The sequence below is a fragment of the Dreissena polymorpha genome, chromosome 2 (genome assembly GCF_020536995.1).
Source record: "Dreissena polymorpha isolate Duluth1 chromosome 2, UMN_Dpol_1.0, whole genome shotgun sequence".
In the NCBI taxonomy this organism is placed as follows: domain Eukaryota; kingdom Metazoa; phylum Mollusca; class Bivalvia; order Myida; family Dreissenidae; genus Dreissena; species Dreissena polymorpha.
This window is the reverse complement of record NC_068356.1, coordinates 134,761,703-134,783,489: the sequence shown is the minus strand read 5'-3', so window position 1 is coordinate 134,783,489 and position 21,787 is coordinate 134,761,703. Positions and strand designations below refer to the sequence as shown.

The 21,787-nt window shown below is 36.9% G+C and overlaps 1 protein-coding gene across 1 annotated transcript in view; it reads right to left on the bottom strand.

Annotated features, from left to right (window-relative positions):
- LOC127869081 (leucine-rich repeat serine/threonine-protein kinase 1-like) overlaps nt 1–21,787 on the bottom strand; it is an 80,688-nt gene that overhangs the window by 4,879 nt on the left and 54,022 nt on the right. Inside the window, exons 21-30 of the mRNA XM_052411370.1 lie at nt 20,858–20,968; nt 19,146–19,214; nt 17,263–17,508; nt 16,338–16,592; nt 15,030–15,152; nt 13,725–13,932; nt 9,807–9,922; nt 6,824–6,915; nt 3,577–3,813; nt 1,652–1,845 (exon numbers count right to left, since the gene is read on the bottom strand). Coding sequence (XP_052267330.1) covers nt 1,652–1,845; nt 3,577–3,813; nt 6,824–6,915; nt 9,807–9,922; nt 13,725–13,932; nt 15,030–15,152; nt 16,338–16,592; nt 17,263–17,508; nt 19,146–19,214; nt 20,858–20,968 — 1,651 coding nt within the window. The remainder of the gene's footprint in view (nt 1–1,651; nt 1,846–3,576; nt 3,814–6,823; nt 6,916–9,806; nt 9,923–13,724; nt 13,933–15,029; nt 15,153–16,337; nt 16,593–17,262; nt 17,509–19,145; nt 19,215–20,857; nt 20,969–21,787) is intronic.

The following is a 21,787-nucleotide window of genomic DNA, read 5'->3' as shown; positions in this document are numbered from 1 at the left end:
CAATAAACGCTTTGATAGAAGTTATGAGCATTTTTGGAAACCTATACACATTTTTCGAAACCTAAACGCGGACCCTAAGTTCAAGGTCAAGGTCAAAGGGGTCAAAATTTGTGTGCATATGGAAAGGCCTTTTCCATATACACATGCATACCAAATATGAATGTTACATCTGAAGTGACATAGAAATTATGAGCATTTTTCGAAACCTAAGCGCAAAGTGTGACGGAAAGACAGACTAACAGTACGATCACTATATGCCCTCCTTCAGGGGCATAATAAACATTGTTTGTCCAAGATATAGTTCAAAATACAGTTACACAATTCTCTCATGCAACTCCTGTTACAGAGATATTTCCATCTAAAACTAATATCTTCAAAACACTGCAATTTATTAACTTCATGCCAAAACCAATAAACATAACATTATTAAATAGCAAATAAACAGTGATCATCTGCATGTCATTGAGGCTTAACAGGAGTTGTACAAAAAAAATTATATAATGACACCGCTTGCATAAATCTCCAAGCTAATGTTATCCTGTTTCTGTTGCGAACAGTGACCTAATAAAGCAGTGACCATATAAACTAGTTGATATCACGTGATATACATGTACCATAAATATATTATATTCATATGCACTCATAAACATGTTCTCGTATTTGAAATTTATTAAATTGCGACATCTGAAAGGTTTTGCTGGATTGAATGAGCGGGGAGATCAAATTCATTTGAAAACTGATTCTTTCTGTGCATTTGATGATAACCATCGTTGTCGCAGAGATTTTAATACCCATGTCTTAATGTGTGCTATATTTAGACGTCCAGCCAAGCTCTGCCGTGTGTTGTTGTTTAGATTACATATCATCCTATATTGCTTCTACACTGAAATGTATCTAAAAACCGGCTTTCAGTACTTTTAATTGTTCATTCAAATGATAACGCAATTTATGACTTATCACAGGTGATGAAATTTCTGTGACATAACACACCAGTTTCATGTAAATTCTCTGGATTTTAATGGCGACAAGTCAGGCATGGTCCAGTGTTGGTATTTATATAAATGTAAATATTTTTTAAAGCATCAAACAAATTCAAAACGTATTTCAGATGGTGTGATTTTGATGCATAATTGTAAAACTTCATAGGAATAAAACAACTCACTGCAACATGATTACGATTTCTAAAATCATGTTTTGGGTCAGAATGGTATATCAACATTTTGCCTACTGAAAAGTAGAAATGAATTCTGTTAACAGGAGTGTAATCTTTAAGCTAAAACGTTTTGATCAAATAACCAAAGAACCCTTTTATCACACATTTTTTTTTTATTAAGTAAAAATGCTGTATTGAACCCTCTCCCCCATCTTTGTCAGTTATGTTCGATGGAAAATAAAACAAAAACTCGGTAATGTGTAAATTATAAGAGATACAAAATGAAAACCAAAAGAATGTTTTACCAGCGGTGTTACCTAGGAACAACCTTAGAAGAAAATATCACACCCTTGGTTCAAGTTAACTCTTAATTTGTACATAGATCCAGGAAAGTTATCAACTATTTGTCAAATAAGTTGACATTAAAAGGGAGAATAGAGCTGAATGGTCAAGGAGGAATCACACAACTGTTTTACTGATACAATTAGCAAGCCATACCTGGGTAGTTGTAGGTCCATGCAAACCCCAGCAGGGAGGGGCTGTGCTGGGGCGTGGCTATGAGCAAACAGTGTACGTTCTCCCCACAGCTTGTATTGGTGGGCTGCAGGTATGTGGACAACTCCGCGGAGCAGGGGTTATCTCCCTCCAGGACCATCGTCCGGCCTTTGTTAACCCCCACCCATATCTGATGACTTGAGAAAAATGGTGCATATTTAGTTTAAACTAGGGATGGCAACCAATATCTGAACATGCGAAAATTGGCTGAATATTGGAATCCAAAATTTATATTTGATTATACGATTTATACTCCAATAAACTTTAAAAGTCGCAGTTATGGTTCAGTGTATAAGTTGAGTATAAGTCATTGTTTGGAAAACAGCTGCCATCAATTAACAAGCCGATAATTCGAAAACAGGAAGGTATTAGGAGAGGTGTAGTGTCTTTATTGGTCTTATGTGGGAGTGAACATGGATGTTAATACATCGTCAAAAGACATCTATTAACTAAGATAATTGACATGTTATTTATAGTTCAGCTTCTCGCAATTAAGACAACAAAGACACGATCCACTTGGGTTACATTCAAAAGGCCAATCATTTTAATTACTATACCTATATATTTAATCATTAATTATCTAATTTAGAATTTAATTTTTCAAATATTAAAAAATTGTATCGTCGTGTTTCTTGATTCCATTCAGAAAATAACAGAGAAAATGAAATCCTAAATCTTTTGTAGGGGAAGCAGTCCAAATCAATAGGAAAGTATTGAAATAAATTACAACTACGTTAATGTATTTTTGAAAATGTCACATGTTATGAAAATAAACAATTTTTAGTAAAAATTTAGAACATCATTTTTCATTTTTTTTTGTATCTATCCAGTTCTTCAAAGCTGCATATATGATAAAATTTATAGTGGCATTTGTTGCTCCGGACGGTCCTAAGTTGGGACATTCGAATCAAGGTCTAAAAATCGAATATTTGAATATATTCGAATAATGACAAATATTTGAATATCATTTTCAGTATTGATTCCCATCCCAAGTTCAAACCGATTTATTTATGATCTATCGCATCCAAAGCTGAAGGCTTATTGAAAGGTTTGTGAGTTTGTTTCCTAAGAAAAAACCAGTACTAGATGTCTTTTCGTGTGATCTCCAGAAAACTCCCACAGTGGTGATCCAACCCATGACCTTCCGGTGGCTAGGTTTTACATCCTATCAGATATCAATTAGGCCACTGATGTTTATTGCTGGTTTAAGCTTATGATTTCATTTTACTTTATCAGTTGTCGAATAAAACATTTCATCCGAGTAACAATATCAGCTATATACATCCATAGGTGACAGAAATGTTTAGAACATTACAATTTCTTATTTTGACATCATACATATTAACTTACTACAATAACAAAATGTTCATCTGCCATGTACAGAGAACAAAAGTGCCATTGCTTTGTAGTCATTATTGCTTGATAACATCTTTGTTTAAAAATCAAAACATTCTGTGCTGTTTGAAAATGCATAGATTCACACTTAAAATTTAGTCGTTGACATTTTACAGGGTTTACTGGCAATAGCTTTTATTTACTGAAAAATGGATTATATATATCATTGTTTTAACCCTTTCCCCCATATGAAGCAAAGTGAAAATGGCTTTTGCAAACAGCATAAAACCAGAACAGCCTGTGAGTAACTCGCAGTCTGTTCAGGTTTTATGCTGTTTGCTGCTCATCAGAAACTAAGGGTTAAATAATGAAGCCTTTAAAACTTAAATCTAGTAAGAAAGGTCTTAAATTAAATATAAATTTCTAAGGGACTACAAATGCTTGAAAATATGTATCTAAGTGATGAAGGGTTAATTAACATACATACAGTAGAACAATTCGGCAAGTGCAGCTTGTCATGCTAGATGAGATACCTGTTTTTTGATTGGACGATGGCCGCACAGGAAGCACTCCTGACCATCGGTATGCTTTCGGTCTTCCGTAATTTCCCATCTTCAAGAGACAGAAGCACCAGTGTCATCTGGTGCGTGTTGTTCTGTGCCAGTATCACAACCCGATCGCCACACTGATGAAAGTAGGTCATTGTGCGGACATAAACTAGTTGACTAATAGGCAGTTGTTCACATTCTGATTTTTGGAAGGTTATAGAGCTGAAAGGAATAATAGTTTTTTTTATTAAAAAAAGAAGACAAAAATGAATTCAGGTGCTTTGCTAATGCAGAGTGTTGAATTGATAATTAGTATCAAAGCCCTTAATAAGAAGTATTAATATTAATCGAATGGTCAACTTGGTTTAACCAAGAATTTCAACTTTCTGAATTCATTCTAGTCCAAAAGTAGATAATTGTCAAGGTCAAAAGAAGGTCAGGGTGACATGGATGTATTTTTAGATTTCCTAGATAACATCCATGCTTGTATCAAATCTCTGTAGCAAGTGATATTGATGTTAGAAGACTTAGTCCAAGATAATGTGAATGTAATGGTCAAAATGAGGCGCGATGATGTGGGTGTGTTGACAGTAATCACAGGTAACAGCCAAGCAAATATCAAAGCTTCGAAGCAAGCAGTATTGATATAAAACGAAACGCGTCATTTTGAGGTAACTATAAATATTGAAGAAGGCAATGTCAACATCAAAATTAGGTCAGGTGATATGGATGTGTTGAGAGTGCTTATAGATAACATTGATGCAAGTATAAGACTTTGAAGCAACGTTATTGATGTCATAAGAAACATATCACAAATGGTTAACCTTGTAAATACTGACAAAAGGACGAAAGGACAGACCAATTGCTATATACCTCCCAGCATCAATAGAAGTCGAGAGCATACAAATATAACTTGGTTCAAAACAATTTTTGAAAGTTGGCAGAATTTATACACAAGAAAAAAAGAAAAGCCTTTTTATATAATTTAATTATAAACTATACAACTTATAACTTTTATACAATTTTTACACTTTAATTTTGTGCTTAATATAGTAAAATTGAAACTATTTTATTTTATCTATAAAAGTGAGGAGACACGTTATAGTTTTTGCTTATGGTATCATAAACACCATTGAAGCATAAACAAGTAGCAGGATTCACATTCTTACATGAGTGGCATGGTTTATTGATGATTCAATATATACTACATATTACTTTTTAAAGGTTTAAGGGATGTTAACACATTTGTATTTAAGACTTGAACCATTCTCATGGAAAACAACAAATTTTAGTTTCAACTGAATTGGTTGCTCACAAAAAAACATTTATGATTAATAGGTCTAAACAAGGATATCAGTAAAACAAATGGATGCTCCCCATTGATGCTTTGACGATATATGGTTTTATTGGGTGGAAAAAAAGGGTGACCTTGAGAAATTCTATTATAAGCCTCAGTGACCTTGACCCTGACCCTAATGACCTCAAACCTCATCAAAAAAGTAGAGGTCCATGCAAGGTACCTACATCCCAAATATATAAGAGATCGATCAAACATTAAAGGAGCTATGAGAAACTGTAACCAAAGTGTGACCTTGAGAAAATCTATTATTAGCTTTGGTGACCTTGACCCCAGTGACCTCAAACCTCATCAAAAGGTAGAGGTCCATGAAAGGTACCTACATGCCAAATATGTAAGAGATTGGAAAAATATTGAAGGTGCTTTGAGAAACTGTAACAAAATTGTGATGGAAAAACCTATTATTAGCCTCAGTGACCTTGACCCCAGTGACATCAAACATCATCAAAAGGTAGAGGTCCATGCAAGGTACCTACATGCCAAATATGTAAGAGATCGGTAAAATATTGAAGGCGCTATGAGCAACGGTAACAAAAGTGTGATGGAAGTAAGAAAGGAACCCCATAATATATATGGCGAGCATAAAAAAGGCCATATGAATTTTTGAAAGGAAATGAATTTTACTGAATTAGAATAACCATAAAGGTTAGTGGTTAGAAATTGTACTTCGTAAAATTGAATGGACAATATACATTTTGTATACAGTCAAAACTGAGAACAGCGGTCAGTAAAGGGAAATTATCAAAGTGGCCGTTATCCACAGGTGACCGTTGTTTTCGGATCAAAATTTTTAGATGGTTGGTCAGTTGGTAGTATTGATACGTCGTAACCCCACCCAGTCATTTGCATACAGTGTAAACAAGATGTGTTTGAGAAACACTATGCCCCCCAGCATGCCAAATATGAAGTTGCTATGTAGTGTTTATTAAATGAGCAATTTTGACCCATATATTTGACCTTTGACCGTGAAGGATGACCTTGACCTTTCACCACTCAAAATGTGCAGCTCCATGAGATACACATGCATGCCAAATATGACGTTTCTATGTTCATTATTGCAAAAGATATGGCAAATGTTAAAGTTTAGTGACTTTGACCCATATATTTGACCTTTCACCTTGAAGGATGATCTTGACCTTTCACCACTCAAAATGTGCAGCGCCATGAGATACACATGCATGCCAAATATCAAATTGCTATCATCAATATTGCAAAAGTCATGGCCAATGTTAAAAGTTTTGTGGACACACACACAGAGATACACACAATGACAGACAGGCCAAAAACAATAACCCCAAATCATTTGACCGGGGCATAAAAATACGCCCAGTGTTTGTAGAATTGCATTTCGTGACGCATGTTTTTTTACGGGAATTATGTAATTAAATTTGTATTTGCGTTTTTGTACGCTTTATTTTGAATTTGATTACATTTTTGGTTATTTTAATTGCGTAATAACGCAAATACGCTTTTTATCTATAGCCCTGCGTGTTTTTACTTTTTGCTACTTGAAACGACTGACGCGTGACCGTTGTTTTCAGTTCAAACATGAATTTCAGAGAGGAATATACTGGCGGTTTGCCGTTATTGACCATTGACCGTTATTCTCAAGTGTAATATAGAGTGATTTTCGTCGGGGGGAATCCAAACTGACCGTTGTATGCAGTTGACCGTTATTCTCAAGAGACCGTTTGGTAAGTTTTGACTGTACATTTTTGTATACAATATACATTTTGTACAATATTAAATCATTAACTCTAGCTCTGTCAAACAAATCATTCCAAAACTTACTGTATGGCTAAACACAATTTAAATCAAAACTCATTATGAGGTATATTACAAGAGTATTTTTTCAAGCTATTCTATTTCCCGCACCTGTATTTATGCAGCCCGCCATGAAAATCGAGACACCAGACGTTCTCGCCAACAGAGCAGAGCGCCAAAAGCTTCAAGTCGTGAATCACCTCCTGGAATATCAATTAGAAGAGATTCAAGCATAAATGACAGCATCTCTTTCAGATATTTTAACTGAGCCTCGCTCTGGGAAGAAAACATGGCTTAATGTAAAGTGTCGTCCCTGATTAGTCTGTGCAGTCTGCCAGGCTTAATGCATGTGGGTAAAGTGTCGTCCCTGATTAGCCTGTGCAGTCTGCACAGGCTGATCAGGGATGACACTTTCCGCTTAAACTGCATTTTCTCTAAGAAGAGATTTCCTATAAACAAAAAATATCATAAATGTGGAAAGTGTCGTCCCTGATTTGACTTGGCAGACTGCACATGCTAATCTAGGACGACACTTTATAACAGTTTCACAAACTGAATTAGAGCTCCTCTTAAAATACTTATGCCTCATTTAGGTTTAAATGTATTTCAGATGTAAATCCCCCTGAAATATTGATAAGTTGAGAATCAAATGTAAAATTACAGTACAGTCAAAACTGACCTAAAGGTCACTTGAGAAAAACAGTCAATTGCAGACAACGGTAAGTCTGGATTTCCTCCAACGAAAATCACTCTATATTACACTTGAGAATAACTGTCAATTGTCCATAATGGTCACTATTTCACAGCATATTTCACTCCAAAAGTCATGTTTGAACTGAAAACAATGGTTAAGCGTCAGTTGTTTCGAGTTGCGAAAATTAAGAACACAAACACAACAGGTGCACATAACAATAAGAATGTGTATTAGTAGCAATTATCGGCTGCATTCAAAACGACTAAGCATGAGAGTGTGAATAAAGTCAATAGATCTTTATCGCTGATAAGGTGTTAAAAACAACACTAAGCTGGTGAGTGTTATCATAAGACGGCGATAAAATGATAAGTGATCATCTGTTCAGGAAAAATATACATTGAATTGCAAACTAAATATTTTTTTTTTAAGATTTTGGAGTCTTTTTCTTCGACTTAGAACAATACAGTTATACTGTACTTTCGGTTTATGACAGTGAATCCGCTTTTATATTTGTTAGGACATGACGTCAATGACACGTGACAATCTTTACTTAAAAATACATCCCAATTAATGTAATACGAACTGTCGGATTTACGGAATGAACGAGATGCATGAGTAAATAACAATTCTATTGTTAATAAAGTCATATATTCAGTTAGAAGATAGTTATGAAATTTAATCAATTTATAAAACATTATTCTGTATTATTGAATAGAAAATAGTTATGTTGTTATTCTTCAGCCTAGTTTTTGGCAATGAGCCTTTGTCTTACACTGTGTGCGAACGACTGGGTGGGGTACCGACGTGGCAATACATGAACTACCAACTGACCAACCAACTAAAATGTGGTCATCCAAGAATAGCGGTCACTCACTGACAACCGTCACTTTGGCCATTTCCCTTGACTGACCGCTGTTCTCAGTTTTGACTGTATATAATTAATTAAGAGTAAAATTTATACCTGATATTTGTTTGCTTTCCGCATAATAAAAAAAGACAGTAAAGTGAGAAAATAAATATTTTGTAAGCGAATTTGGAAGTGTAAATGTGTAAATTTTAAGCTTTACTGAGAAATATAACTAAGGATATTACCCCAAAAGCAAACTTATTTTATTTTAATTAAATATCAGTTACTTTTCACATGTTTTCTACCCGTATCATTTCTAACTGATGCGTAGTATTTGGGTTTAACAAATCAACATTCAACAATCATATGACACGTATTTCAAACGTTATTTGCAGGAGATGCTTTTGGCCCTCCTATTACACAAAATGAATAGGCCCATCATGTGTTTTGAGCCGAGAAGTAGCATTGCATAAATTAAGTTTTATAGTGCAGTATAGGCATAGACAAAGTGTTAACAACAAAGAGGCCCGGTCAGAACATTGCAGTGCAGATTGATCTATTGAAATATCGCCCTAAAATGAACAAGAGCTGTCTCCATAGGATGACATATGCCCCCAATAAACGCTTTGATAGAAGTTATGAGCATTTTTCGAAACCTACACACATTTTTCGAAACCTTAACACAGATCCTAAGTTCAAGGTCAAGCTCAAAGGGGTCAAAATTTGTGTGCGTATGGAAAGGCCTTGTCCATATACACATGCATACCAAATATGAATGTTACATCTGAAGCAACATAGAAGTTATGAGCATATTTCAAAACCTAAACGCAAAGTGTGACGGACAGTACGATCACTATATGCACTCCTTCAGGGGCATAAAAAGTACTGAAGATGTACCAAGTTAAAGTTTTAGTAAACTGGATTAATGATGGGTATTTTTTCTGTATTCCAAAAATTTCAACTTAACTGAATTGAAAGGGTGGCCAGGTAAAACCATTGTCCAATATGAACAAGTTTTGATTGAAAATAATCTGGATTTTAGCTCCAATGCCTGGTGGGTTTAATCAGTGCCCTTGATATAATGTCAGAAGGTTGCCTTTGCTCAACACAACTGAGGAGGCCAAAGTTGTGTGGATTAAAGGGGTAAGATCAAATGTTTTGTTTTCCAATAAACACTTTTATAATAAGTTTTTGTGATCATTAACAGTACTTATAATATTTACAGCTATTTGTCTCCTTTTTTTAATGATTTACCAAATGAATGTGACAAGATATTCAAATAAATGTCAAATTAAAATTTTTAAGAATTTAGTCCCTAGTCAGGTTCATCACTTTAAGTCTTAGCATTAAATTAATGTTTCTCATGTAAGACTCTCAAGAAATATTCCTACCCAATAACAGAAACAAAACTTTTTGGGGGGTCACATAATACACGTCAAGGATTAACTTCTTTAAAACTTGCGAAACTGAAAAACATATTAATGTCTCCCAAACAAAAAATCTGTTCAATTATTGTGCATGCCACTAACCTCAATTCCAGCCCGGTTACGTACCTGGTGTCGAATGCACTTGTTGTTCGTGTTGTAGGACAGGATGTCCATACGGTGCGTGTTGGGATCATGGTTGAGCAGGGACAACACCCACACCTGGCTCTCCACCCCAGTCTCCTCTGTTACAGAACATATGAGTCTCGATTTGGAAAAACTTGTGCATAAATTATCGTCTCAGATTAGCCTGTGCTGTCCCCACAGGCTAATCAGGGACAATACTTTCCTTATCGAAGAACTTTTCCATTTAACCCTTTACCACTTAGATACGTATTTTTACGCATTTGTAGTCCCGTAGAAAATTATATTGAATTTAAGACCTTTCTAACTGTATTCAAGTTATAAAGACTTTATTGCCAACCCTTAGATACTGATGAGCTATTTTCACTTTGCTTCTGAGTGGGAAAGGGTTAAAGGAAGTCTTTTCTAAGCAAAATCCAGTCCAGTAGGAAAGTGTACTTCCTGATTAGCCTGTGTGGCCTGCACAGGCTAATCTGGGATGACACTTTACGCAATGCATTAAGTGTTCAGATTGTGATCAAGCAACAACAACACCTGGCTCCCCACCCCTGTCTTGTATGTTACAGAACAAAAGAGCTGCATTTTGGGAAAACTTGTCTTAATACATATATGTAAAGTGTCGTCACAGATACTTTCCGCTTGAAATGGACTTTTGCCAGTTCAGAACGGACATTCTTTAAACAAAAAATTCAATACAAGCGGACATTGTCCTCCCTCATTAGACAGTGCTAAGTAAATTCCTTTCATTAGAATTATCTAAACATAAATTAATTAAACATTGAAAGTTTGATTGTGATATTCCCAGTATTTAAAGAGGAGTTGAAAACACAACATTTTGGGTCTCGATATTCTATGGTGGGAAAACCAGACAAAGGGCCATAATTCAGTAAAGGGAAAGTAAGGTAATTAAACTGCAAAAGTTTTAGCGCAATGCACCCAGTAGTTAAAGTTTACTAAAATGTGCCGATCAATAATAATTACCGATTTTTAAATATTCTTTGCATATTTTATTTATAAAGGTTATCAAAAAATAATAAACTTCAACACCGTTATTTCGAACACCGATAATCCGAAGTCACCGTTATTTCGAAGTATTTTTCCGGTCCCGACTTTGGTTCTTCTTTGTTTAATGTAAAATTTCATTGTTAATCCGAACTTCGTTAAACCGAAAAAATCGTTAATTCGAAGTGATTCTGTCGGTCCTAACACTATAATTCGAACCTTATCATCAATCTTTAATCTGAAGTCAAAGCTGTAAAACGCTTCGCATAATTTCACACCTTTGTCGTCTGGGCGTGGCGCGTCAAAAGCTGATAATTACACCTTTGTCGTCTGCGCGTAATGTCGTCAAAGGCCCATAATTACTATTTATGTAGTTTTGCATTCTTTAGCAACAAATAAACGTGTCACTATAGGTCTGAGTAAATGTGGTCCAATGAACTTCATCTTATATAAACTCTAACTTCTGCGAGCAAAACACGGGCGGAAGTGAGTTTTTTAATGTCCTTGACAAGTTGGAGAAATATGTTACACGCGTCCAGTTTAGTGCTGCTAAGGCCAGTGTTCAGAGAGACATCACGTCTTATTTACGAAAAATGTTAATTCATCTCCGAAAATGTACTTAGAGTAAACATAAAAAGAAGAACAAGAATCCTTTTATTCCTTCGTTTGTTAAAACAGGGACCTATACAAACAAATTTTGTTTGTATAGGTCCCTGGTTACAAGTACAAATCTATTGCAATCTGACTAGTTTACGTTTTTAAGTAAAACAATTATTAATAGTAGCGTGTAACCGAACCATGCGAATTTCACAACGTTTTATTATTACAGAATCAAAGAAGTCGTCTGTCAAATGTTTATTTCGAATAATCGTTAATCTGAAGTTTTTTTAACGGTCCCGATGACTTCGAAATAACGGTGTTGAAGTGTATATATATGCTATTGGACATTACTATAAAAAAATGAGCAATACAACTTGTTTTGAGCTCAAAATACAGTGTCCTCCAAGTCAATTGTGTTTATAAACAATCAGTTTATTTACATCGCTGTTTACTCAATCATGCCGGGCAATTCCAAGCCGGTTTTACCGATAACAAATTTTGATTGGTCGGCACAAGACACGTGCAAAGTCGCAATTACAATCAAGGCAAAAGATTATATTTGGAAAAGTAGCACATGGGGAACCCCAGATTGGGAAATGTAGCCACATGGGGAACCCCTGATTGGGAAATGTAACCACATGGGGAACCCCTGATTGGAAAATGCAGCCACACGGGGAACCCCTGATTGGGAAATGTAGCCACATGGGGAACCCCTGATTGGGAAATGTAGCCACATGGGGTAACCCTGATTGGGAAATGTAGCCACACGCGTAACCCCTGATTGAGAAATGTAGCCACATGGGGAACCCCTGATTGGGAAATGTAGCCACATGGGGAACCCCAGATTGGGAAATGTAGCCACATGGGGAACCCCTGATTGGGAAATGTAACCACATGGGGAACCCCTGATTGGAAAATGCAGCCACACAGGGAACCCCTAATTGGGAAATGTAGCCACATGGGGTACCACTGATTGGGAAATGTAGCCACATGGGGTACCCCTGATTGGGAAATGTCGCAACATGTCGAACCCCTGATTGGAAAATGTAGCCACATGGCAAACCCCTGATTGGGAAATGTAGCCACACGGGGAACCCCTGATTAGGAAATGTAACCACATGGGGAACCCCTGATTAGGAAATGTAACCACATTGGGAACCCCTGATTAGGAAATGTAACCACATGGGGAACCCCTAATTAGGAAATGTAACCACATGGGGAACCCTTGATTGGGAAATATAGCCACATGGGGTACCCCTGATAAGGAAATGTAACCACATGGGGAACCCCTTATTGGGAAATGTAACCACATGGGGAACCCCTGATTAAGAATTATAGCCACATGGGGTACCCCTGATTAGGAAATGTAGCCACATGGGGAACCCCTGATTGGGAAATGTAGCCACATGGGGTATTCCTGATTTGGAAATGTAGCCACATGGGTTACCCTGATTTGGAAATGTAACCACATGGGGTACCCCTGATTTGGAAACGTAGCCAAATAGGGTACCTCTGATTGGGAAATGTAGCCACATGGGGTACCCCTGATTGGGAAATGTAGCCACATGGGGTACCCCTTATTGGGAAATGCAGTCACATGGGGTACCCTGATTGGGAAATAAAGCCAGATGGGGTACCCCTGATTGGGAAATGTAGCCACATGGGGAACTCCTGATTGGGAAATGTAGTCACATGGGGAACCCCTGATTAGGAAATGTAGCCACATGGGGAACCCTGATTAGGAAATGTAGCCACACGGGGAACCCCTGATTAGGAAATGTAGCCACATGGGGTACCCTGATTAGGAAATGTAGCCACACGGGGAACCCCTGATTAGGAAATGTAGCCACATGGGGTACCTTGATTAGGAAATGTAGCCACATGGGGAATCCCTGATTTGCACATTGAGGCATAAGCGTACCCCTAAGCTAAAACGCCGTAAAGAGAATCCCGATACAAGTGTTTTTTATCACAATTTAAGGAATGGGGCCATGGCCCTTTAAATTGGGAAAAAAATGCTGTTTTGACTAAAATTGGGGATTTGTGTACGTACTTGTTTGCTTGCAAATACTTTAAAATTTAGATTAAGTGTTTAAATAATTGTTTTTACTAAAGTTGAGCCAATAGAGCCGCATAGGAAAATGAACTAAATATTGCATTAATGAAAAAAAAATTTTTTTTGGAAACCTTCAATTGGAACTTTAGGCAGAAATTTTCGAAAAATATATACTTTATAATTAAAAGAATGGGACTAAAGAACTGCCCCAAGTTTGACACAAAAAAAAACACTGGACATCATACCAGTGCTGTATGATGATGACATGTCCACGAAGGTTGAGCATGCTGACAGCACTGCGCATTCAGTCTCCATGGTGACCACGTCTGCAAGGTGACAGAACTGGGGTGTGGCAGCCATGTCCCTCACCTGGTCTGCAGACGGACGGTTGCTGGGGTTGTGGTCCCAGCAGATCGTCATCAAGTCGAGCATGTGTGATGGAAAGATGGCCTCCTGAAGCGCGGAAATCATATGTGTTAACAATTTGAAATATTGATGTCATATTTCCCTTTCCAACTCACAAATAAAATGAAAATGACTATATGCAACAAGCATAAAACCAGAACAGCTTGGGAATAACTCCCAGTCTTTCAGTGTTTCATTTATTTTCATTTTCTAAGGGAAAACCAACAAATAAAAATATGTAACTAAAAGAAAAGAAAAAAGAAAATGACAGAATGTGTAAAAAAATAACGAAACTTATGAATTGGACAGATTGGATTGAAAAATGTATTGCATATCCTCCTAAAAAGAGCAGTCCGCTTTTCTTGTGCTTGTCAGAATTTTCCAGTATTTGTAATTTTCTTTTTAAGTATTAAACAAGAGATGTGTTTGTCAGAAACTCAATGCCCCCTATTGCGCCGCTTTGATGCCATAAATTTGACCTTTGACCTTGAAGGATGACCTTGACCTTTCACCACTTAAAACGTGCAGCTCCATGAGATACACATGCATGCAAAATATCAAGTTGCTATCTTCAATATTAAAAAAGTTATGACCAAATTTTAACGAAGGTTTAAGTTTTAGGAAAGAAAAATACAATGATATTTGACCTTGAAGGATGACCTTGACTTTTCACCTCTCAAAATGTGCAGCTCGGTGAGATACACATGCATGCCAAATATGAAGTTGCTATCTTCAATATTGCAAAAGTTATCAAACTTTAACCAAGGTTAAAGTTTTGGGACACACACAATGAATGAATGAATGAATGAATGACAGACAGACAGGCCAAAAACAATATACCCCCGATCTTTTGATCCGGGGGCATTAAAACGATGGAGCAAATCAACATAACTAATTGAGCCTAATTCTGAAAGAACTGGGCTAAATGCATGTTCATAAGTGTTGTCCGAGATCAGAGACCACAGCTTCCGCCTAAACTTGATTTTCATTAAGAAAAAACTTCCATTAAACAAAAAATTCCATACAAGAAGAAAGAAGTGTACCTGATTAGCATATGCAGACTGCACATGTTAATCTGGGACAACACTTTACAGCCATGCATTAAGCCCAGATTTCCCAGAACAAGGCCTAATTTCTGCCCATACCTCAGTGGTGAGTGTGGGCCTACCGCCACTCAGGACGTGCATGCTGATGTTGTGTATCTCCTCCAAGGGCTGTCTACACGTCAAAAGTTCAAACAGGAACATGCCGAATGAGAAAATGTCCACCTGAACATTGAAAATAATAAAATAAAATTTTGCTTGCATTATGAATATACCAAATAAGAAAATGTCCACCTAGTTTTTTTTATTTGTGTGTGTATTATTATGAATACATGTATGCCAAATGAGACGATGTTCATCTAAAAAAAGCCTTGCTCTTGGGAAATGTACGTGCATAAAGTGTCAACCAATATTAGCCTATGCAGTGTGCAGTGTCAACCAATATTAGCCTATGCAGTGTGCAGTGTCAACCAATATTAGCCTATGCAGTGTCAACCAATATTAGCCTATGCAGTGTGCAGTGTCAACCAATATTAGCCTATGCAGTGTGCAGTGTCAGCCAATATTAGCATATGCAGTGTGCAGTGTCAACCAATATTAGCCTATGCAGTGTCAACCAATATTAGCCTATGCAGTGTCAGCCAATATTAGCCTATGCAGTGTCAGCCAATATTAGCCTATGCAGTGTGCAGTGTCAGCAAATATTAGCCTATGCAGTGTGCAGTGTCAACCAATATTAGCCTATGCAGTGTCAACCAATATTAGCCTATGCAGTGTCAGCCAATATTAGCCTATGCAGTGTGCAGTGTCAACCAATATGAGCCTATGCAGTGTGCAGTCAGGCTTATCAGGGACAACACTTTCCGCCTACCGTGGTGTTTGTAAATAAGAGACTTTTTTAGACGAAAATATACAATAAAAGTGGAAAGTATAAACCCTGATTAGCCTGTGTGGACTGCACAGTCTTATTTTGGATGACACTTTAACCATATGCATTAAGCCTAATTTCTCCAGAGCAAAGCTAAAATCTTTTGGGCTACTTTGTTTGTAGACTAGGATCCCCTATAGTGAGACTCTAGGCTGTATCCCTGCATCTTGTGCAATGTTGGCTAAATTTTAATTCTTCATTTAATATAGAGGTTTTCATTAAAAAGGTCTTCATTATATAGGTGGTCTTCATTACATAGGTCTTTATTACATATGTCTTTATTATATAGATACATATAAATATTTAAAAGAACAATTACATACTTTACAACATCAATTTCAAAATATGATGACTAACTCATATTTTAATATAAGTCAAGATATATCATCTTTTATTACAACCAGTATTTTTTTATAACAGAGAGCAGAATTTGTCTTGTTTATTTTATGTTAAACAAAACTTACAAATCAGCATAGTTATACCTTTTCTGTATATGTATCCCGTCCAGTGTGCACGATTATTTCAGGGGCAATAAACGGTGGAGTTCCAGCAAAACCCTTTGCCTCGCCTCCCGGAAATACAGATTTGCTGATCCCATAATCCGCTAATTTTACAAGGACCGCCGCAGTCGGGTCAAGGTTATTTGGTGCAGGGAAGTGCCAGACCAGAACGTTGTCAGATTTCAAATCTCTGTACACGATTTTTCGGTTGTGAAGGTAGTCCAATGCATCGATCACCTTTTGGAAGAAACAAGGTACATGGTATTCTAACTGAGGTATGTCCCGTGAAATCACGCTGAAATGCATCTGCTTGCAAAATGAAAAATGCATGGCAAAAGGTTTTTCCAGAGAACATTGCACGACAGTAAATTTGAGAGGAATGGCCTGACTATCACATTTTGTTTACCCATTATGCCCACAAATGATTTTCATCAAATTTCATGAAGATCAGACAAAAACAACTGGAAGTAAAAAAAGTGCTCTTTAAGAAATCCTCACCTGAACAGACAGAGATAAACCTTGACAAATTTGAAAGGGATGGGTAGGGGGGTCATTAAAATGCTTGAAATAAAAACTGCACCAATGTGGGGAATTTTTTTTTTTTTTAATCACTGACGCAGTATCATCAAAATTCTCCATTTTCTTGCTCAACTCAGAAAATGAGATTTGAGTTTTCTCTCAGCTAAGTATTTAATACATTGAACAATCTCAAATCTTAGCTAGAAGCATTTGCTAATATCTTTCATCAAACTTAGGATTGAGTCAGACTCAAAACTCAAAAAAAAGCTTTTGTTAACGCCAAATTGAGCATGGTGGTCAATCTCATCTCAAAAATTGAGAACAAAAATCAAAGTTTGCTATGAATATTGACTTAAGTATGTTTGCAATACTAGGCCTAAAGTCTCACCTGCAGAGCAACCTGCCTGACCACCCACACAGGCAGCAGCAGTCCATCTCTGAGCTGAGTCCTGAGGATCTTGGTAAGGGAGCCCAGAGGGGCCAGGGAGAGGAGCAGGGCCAGTGGGCGCCGCGCGAGACCCAGCAGGGGCACGATGTGGGGGTGCTCCACGGTCTGAAGGATGCTAACCTCCTGGCGGGCGTTTGTGTATGCCGCGCACACTGTTTCTAGGCAGATTTGAGGCATCAGCTGACCCTGAAAGGAGATTAGAACATATACCTGGAGATATTATCGAACATCGATTTATATTACATTGAAAATTTTGAAAAAGTTAAATAACAAGACAACTTTCTTTTAAAATAATTGTAATGGTTATGCACAAATCTCTATGATTACAGAACTTAATTTCTTTCCCCATCTTTCACATGCCCTTTATGTTGGAAGCATTTTTATAATAAGTTTGAGCCCCGCTTTCGGAAAACCTGGCATAATACATCTGCCTAAAGGTTCATCCAAGGTTAGCCTGTGCACAGGCTAATCAGGGACAGCACTTTCTGCTTAAACTTGATTTCAGTTTAAAAGAGACTTCCTGTAAATAAAAAAAAAATCCATAAAAATGCAAAGTGTCGTCACTGATACGCCAATGCAGACTGCACAGGTGAAATGTGTAGACATTTTACGCACATGCATTACCGTAATTACTCTAAGTTTTCGGAACTCTTAATTTTAGGACACCCCTTTTTTGGGCTAAAATAATTAATTTTCCTGCCTCAAAATTTGGGAACAGACATATTTTTGTCCATAATTAAGACTTTAAATTTCGGACGGTCAATTATACAGCGCTATTTAACCAGATTTCCGCCCTGTTTTCGCATACCCTCCGATCATTTTTACGACCAGTTTAATTTATAGCTGCCTGAGTGAAATGGACCATTAAATGTGCATTATTGGGAAACCAGTAATAAACAGTTGTGTCTTCCAACAGCATATGAAATGATATTGTATTAAGAAAGCAATATGTTAATGTTTGTTTTTGTTTTTTATGTAAAATTTCTGGTAAGTTATTGCAAAGATGTGAAGTTGTATTTATTTCAAATTAGAGAAAGAAGAACACAACACAATAAAATCATTGCACTTTTATTTATTGTTTTTATATAAATATAATTATTGACAAACAAACATAACATTTTTGTCTCTAAATTTTCGGACACCTGTATTTTTTGAATATTTTTTGTATCTAAATTTTTTCTTATTTTTAAGTGACCAAAAACTCCGAGTAATTACGGTAAACCCGCTTTTCTCAGAGATTGCTATAAATTATAAATTTATTGTGAGCTCAGAATTCAGCCTTGACTTATACTTGTTGAAAGATCTTTGATAAGGCAAAGCCCAAGAGCATAATTTAGCAAAAGGCCACAAGCCAGTGTTTCCCACATTTGGTGGTGGGAACCGAAATTTCTGTCAAAACTTCTTACGTCCTGTATATAACTAGCACTGATAGAATAAGTGTGGGAAATTGTAGTCAAAAGGTTATTGTTTATGACATCATGAGATTTCAATTATACAAATGTATGTCATGTGCTTTAATACTGATACTTATTTGATATTAGAATGAACAGAAAAAATAGACACTAACGTTGACACTTTGTGTTCCAACAAATTTCAAACAATGCGTTTTGTGAACCTGGGAATAGATAATTCGGTCACTGAAAGTAATTATGTTAGGGTCCCCATAACATTTGTCAGTATATAGGGATTTTTTTCAGGTTCCTAGACTCCTGATTAATCATTTCTTTCATCAAACTAAACATGTGAATGTAGGACACAGATGTCTCAACATTCCACCTCACTTTTGTAGATTTTATCTGAATTTACCAACAAACTTTACAAACCTTTCTCTTGTCTTGTGCCTGCGGGTCATACAACACTTTGACGGCTACACTACACTGATTGTGCTCATCCTAAAAACGATAAAAGCAAAGAGAACTTAGATGACTATGATTCACAAAAATGTATATGGGGAACTTTTATTCCCTTTTTCCCCCAATATGCTCAGTTAAAACTATTTAAGAACAAAATTAATATATACTTTGCATGAACTATTTAATATTAGGTCCTAAATTGAATGAAATAACATTTATGCATGGTAACTCCTTCAAAATAAAAAAATATTTGTCATTTCAGAAAGTTTAGGTTATGAAGTCATAGGAAAGCCAATTAAGCGTTGGCGTTTGCATGGTGAAAAATATTGGGCTACTATTTTAAGAAAAACACTCAAAGATTCTGAATGATTTAGTCATAATCAACAGATACATGAACTGTCTGTAAATACATGAAAACACACCTTAATAACACAAATAATTAACTACAATTATTTATAATTAAGACTGCACAGTGTTAAGAAAAACATTTTTCTCTTGGTTCAAGCGTCCACAAGGCACTCATGTACCCCCACCCCCCCCCCCCCCCCCCCCCCCAGCGCAAGACCACATCAAAATTGAAATTCTTTCAGTAAAAAACTATAACAGCTTTTATATTGCAGTTAAAGTTCAAAATGTGTCCCAACCTTTGTGAGACTAGAAAGTTTTGCACCCTCAGTCTTGGAAGGATATAATTTTGAAATACACACACAGAGCATTTATTGCTCAAGTTCAGCACAGAAATAATAAGGGACTTTATTGTGGACCAAACACACTGTGCAGCAAAGCATATCAGTGTGCCAGACATTCCTGAAACTAGAACATTCAAGCACCAAGTCCACCTGATATATTTACCGTAAGTAATCGTGTGTGTATGATGCACAATTTTTTACCCCCAAGTTTCAATTTAAATAGTTGGTGCGCCCTATACATTGATAAAACGCTATCCCAGCTATCATAAAAAAAAAATCATTACGTTATAATCATTATTCATTCACTGCGTTTTTGCATTTTGATTCATTATAAATTCATAACAAAAAACAATAAGATTGTATTGTTCTGTATTAACAATATTTGTGTAATGACTATTTCATATCACACTAGCATACACTCTTGAGGACTCAAACACACCCTGTTGAGGACTCCATCATACCCTCTTGAGGACCCCAACATACCCTCTTGAGGACCCCAACATACCCTCATGAGCTCAGACCCCAACATACAATCTTGAGGACCCCAATATACCCTCTTGAGGACTCAAACATACCCTCTTGAGGACCCAAACATACCTTTTTGAGGACCTCTGCATACCCTCTTGAGGACCCCAACATACCCTCTTGAGGACCCAAACATACCCTCTTGAGGACCCCAATATACCCTCTTGAGGACCCCAACATACCCTCATGAGGACCCCAACATACAATCTTGAGGACCAAAACATACCCTCTGGAGGACCCCGTGCATATCCTCTTGGGGACCCCAGCATACCCTCTTGAGGACCCCAACATACCCTAATGAGGACCCCAACATACCCTCTTGAGAACACCAACATACCCTCTTGATAAGCGCAACATACCCTCATGAGGGCTCCAACATACCCTCTTGAGAACCCCAACATACCCTCTTGAGAACCCCAACATACCATCTTGAGGACAAAACATACCCTCTTGAGGACCCCAACATACCCTCTTGAGGACCCCCGCATACACAGTGCCAAACGCCCCATGACCCAGCTGCTCGGTCATGTGGATGACTTCATCCTCAACCAGCATGGACAGGTCAAGGTCGTGGAACACCTGCCAACAGATTGGAAAGAAGAAAAAGTAAGCAACTAGTGGTGACTGTCATTGGCACCAGTCTGCAAGCCCTGCACTGATAAATTGGCACCAGTCTGCAAGCCCTGCACTGATAAATTGGCACCAGTCTGCAGGCCCTGCACTGATAAATTTGCACCAGTCTGCAAGCCCTGCACTGATAAATTGGCACCAGTCTGCAGAATAAAACAAGCTCAAAGTTTGTCCAAAAATGCAAAACTAACGAAAATTTCAAATAAAAAGATTTAAGGAACAATATGCTTTAACAATAATCACAGGAAGCATCATCCATTCTTTATCTGTAGCATTGTTATAAATCAAAACAATAAATCAGAGCACCTTCCTTCTTCTCTTCATCACATCATCATCATCATCATCACTATCACAATTTTTAAGGTAACATGAATACTCAAAATACAAAAATATTTTGCAATATAGTTTGTAAAACAAGAGTTCCGCGGTCGGAGATGACCGCATTGAAGCCGGATTTTTGATTTAAATGACAGGAAAGTACCTTTCGTGTTTTTGTCAATGCAATACTTAAATTACTGAAATATTGTTCAAAGGTCAAAATGAAATGTAAGTACTTTTCAAGGCATGAGCAAACCTTGTGTTATGTTTTGAATGCATGCATATACATGAACAACAATAACATTTAAGGTCACAGTGACCTTGACCTTCAAATGAATGACCTTGAAATGTCCAGTGGTTACTTACTAGTTCTGGCCAACCTTCATGTCAAGTTTCAAGACTCTAGGTCCAAGCATACCAAAGTTATAACAACTTTAACATTTTTACATT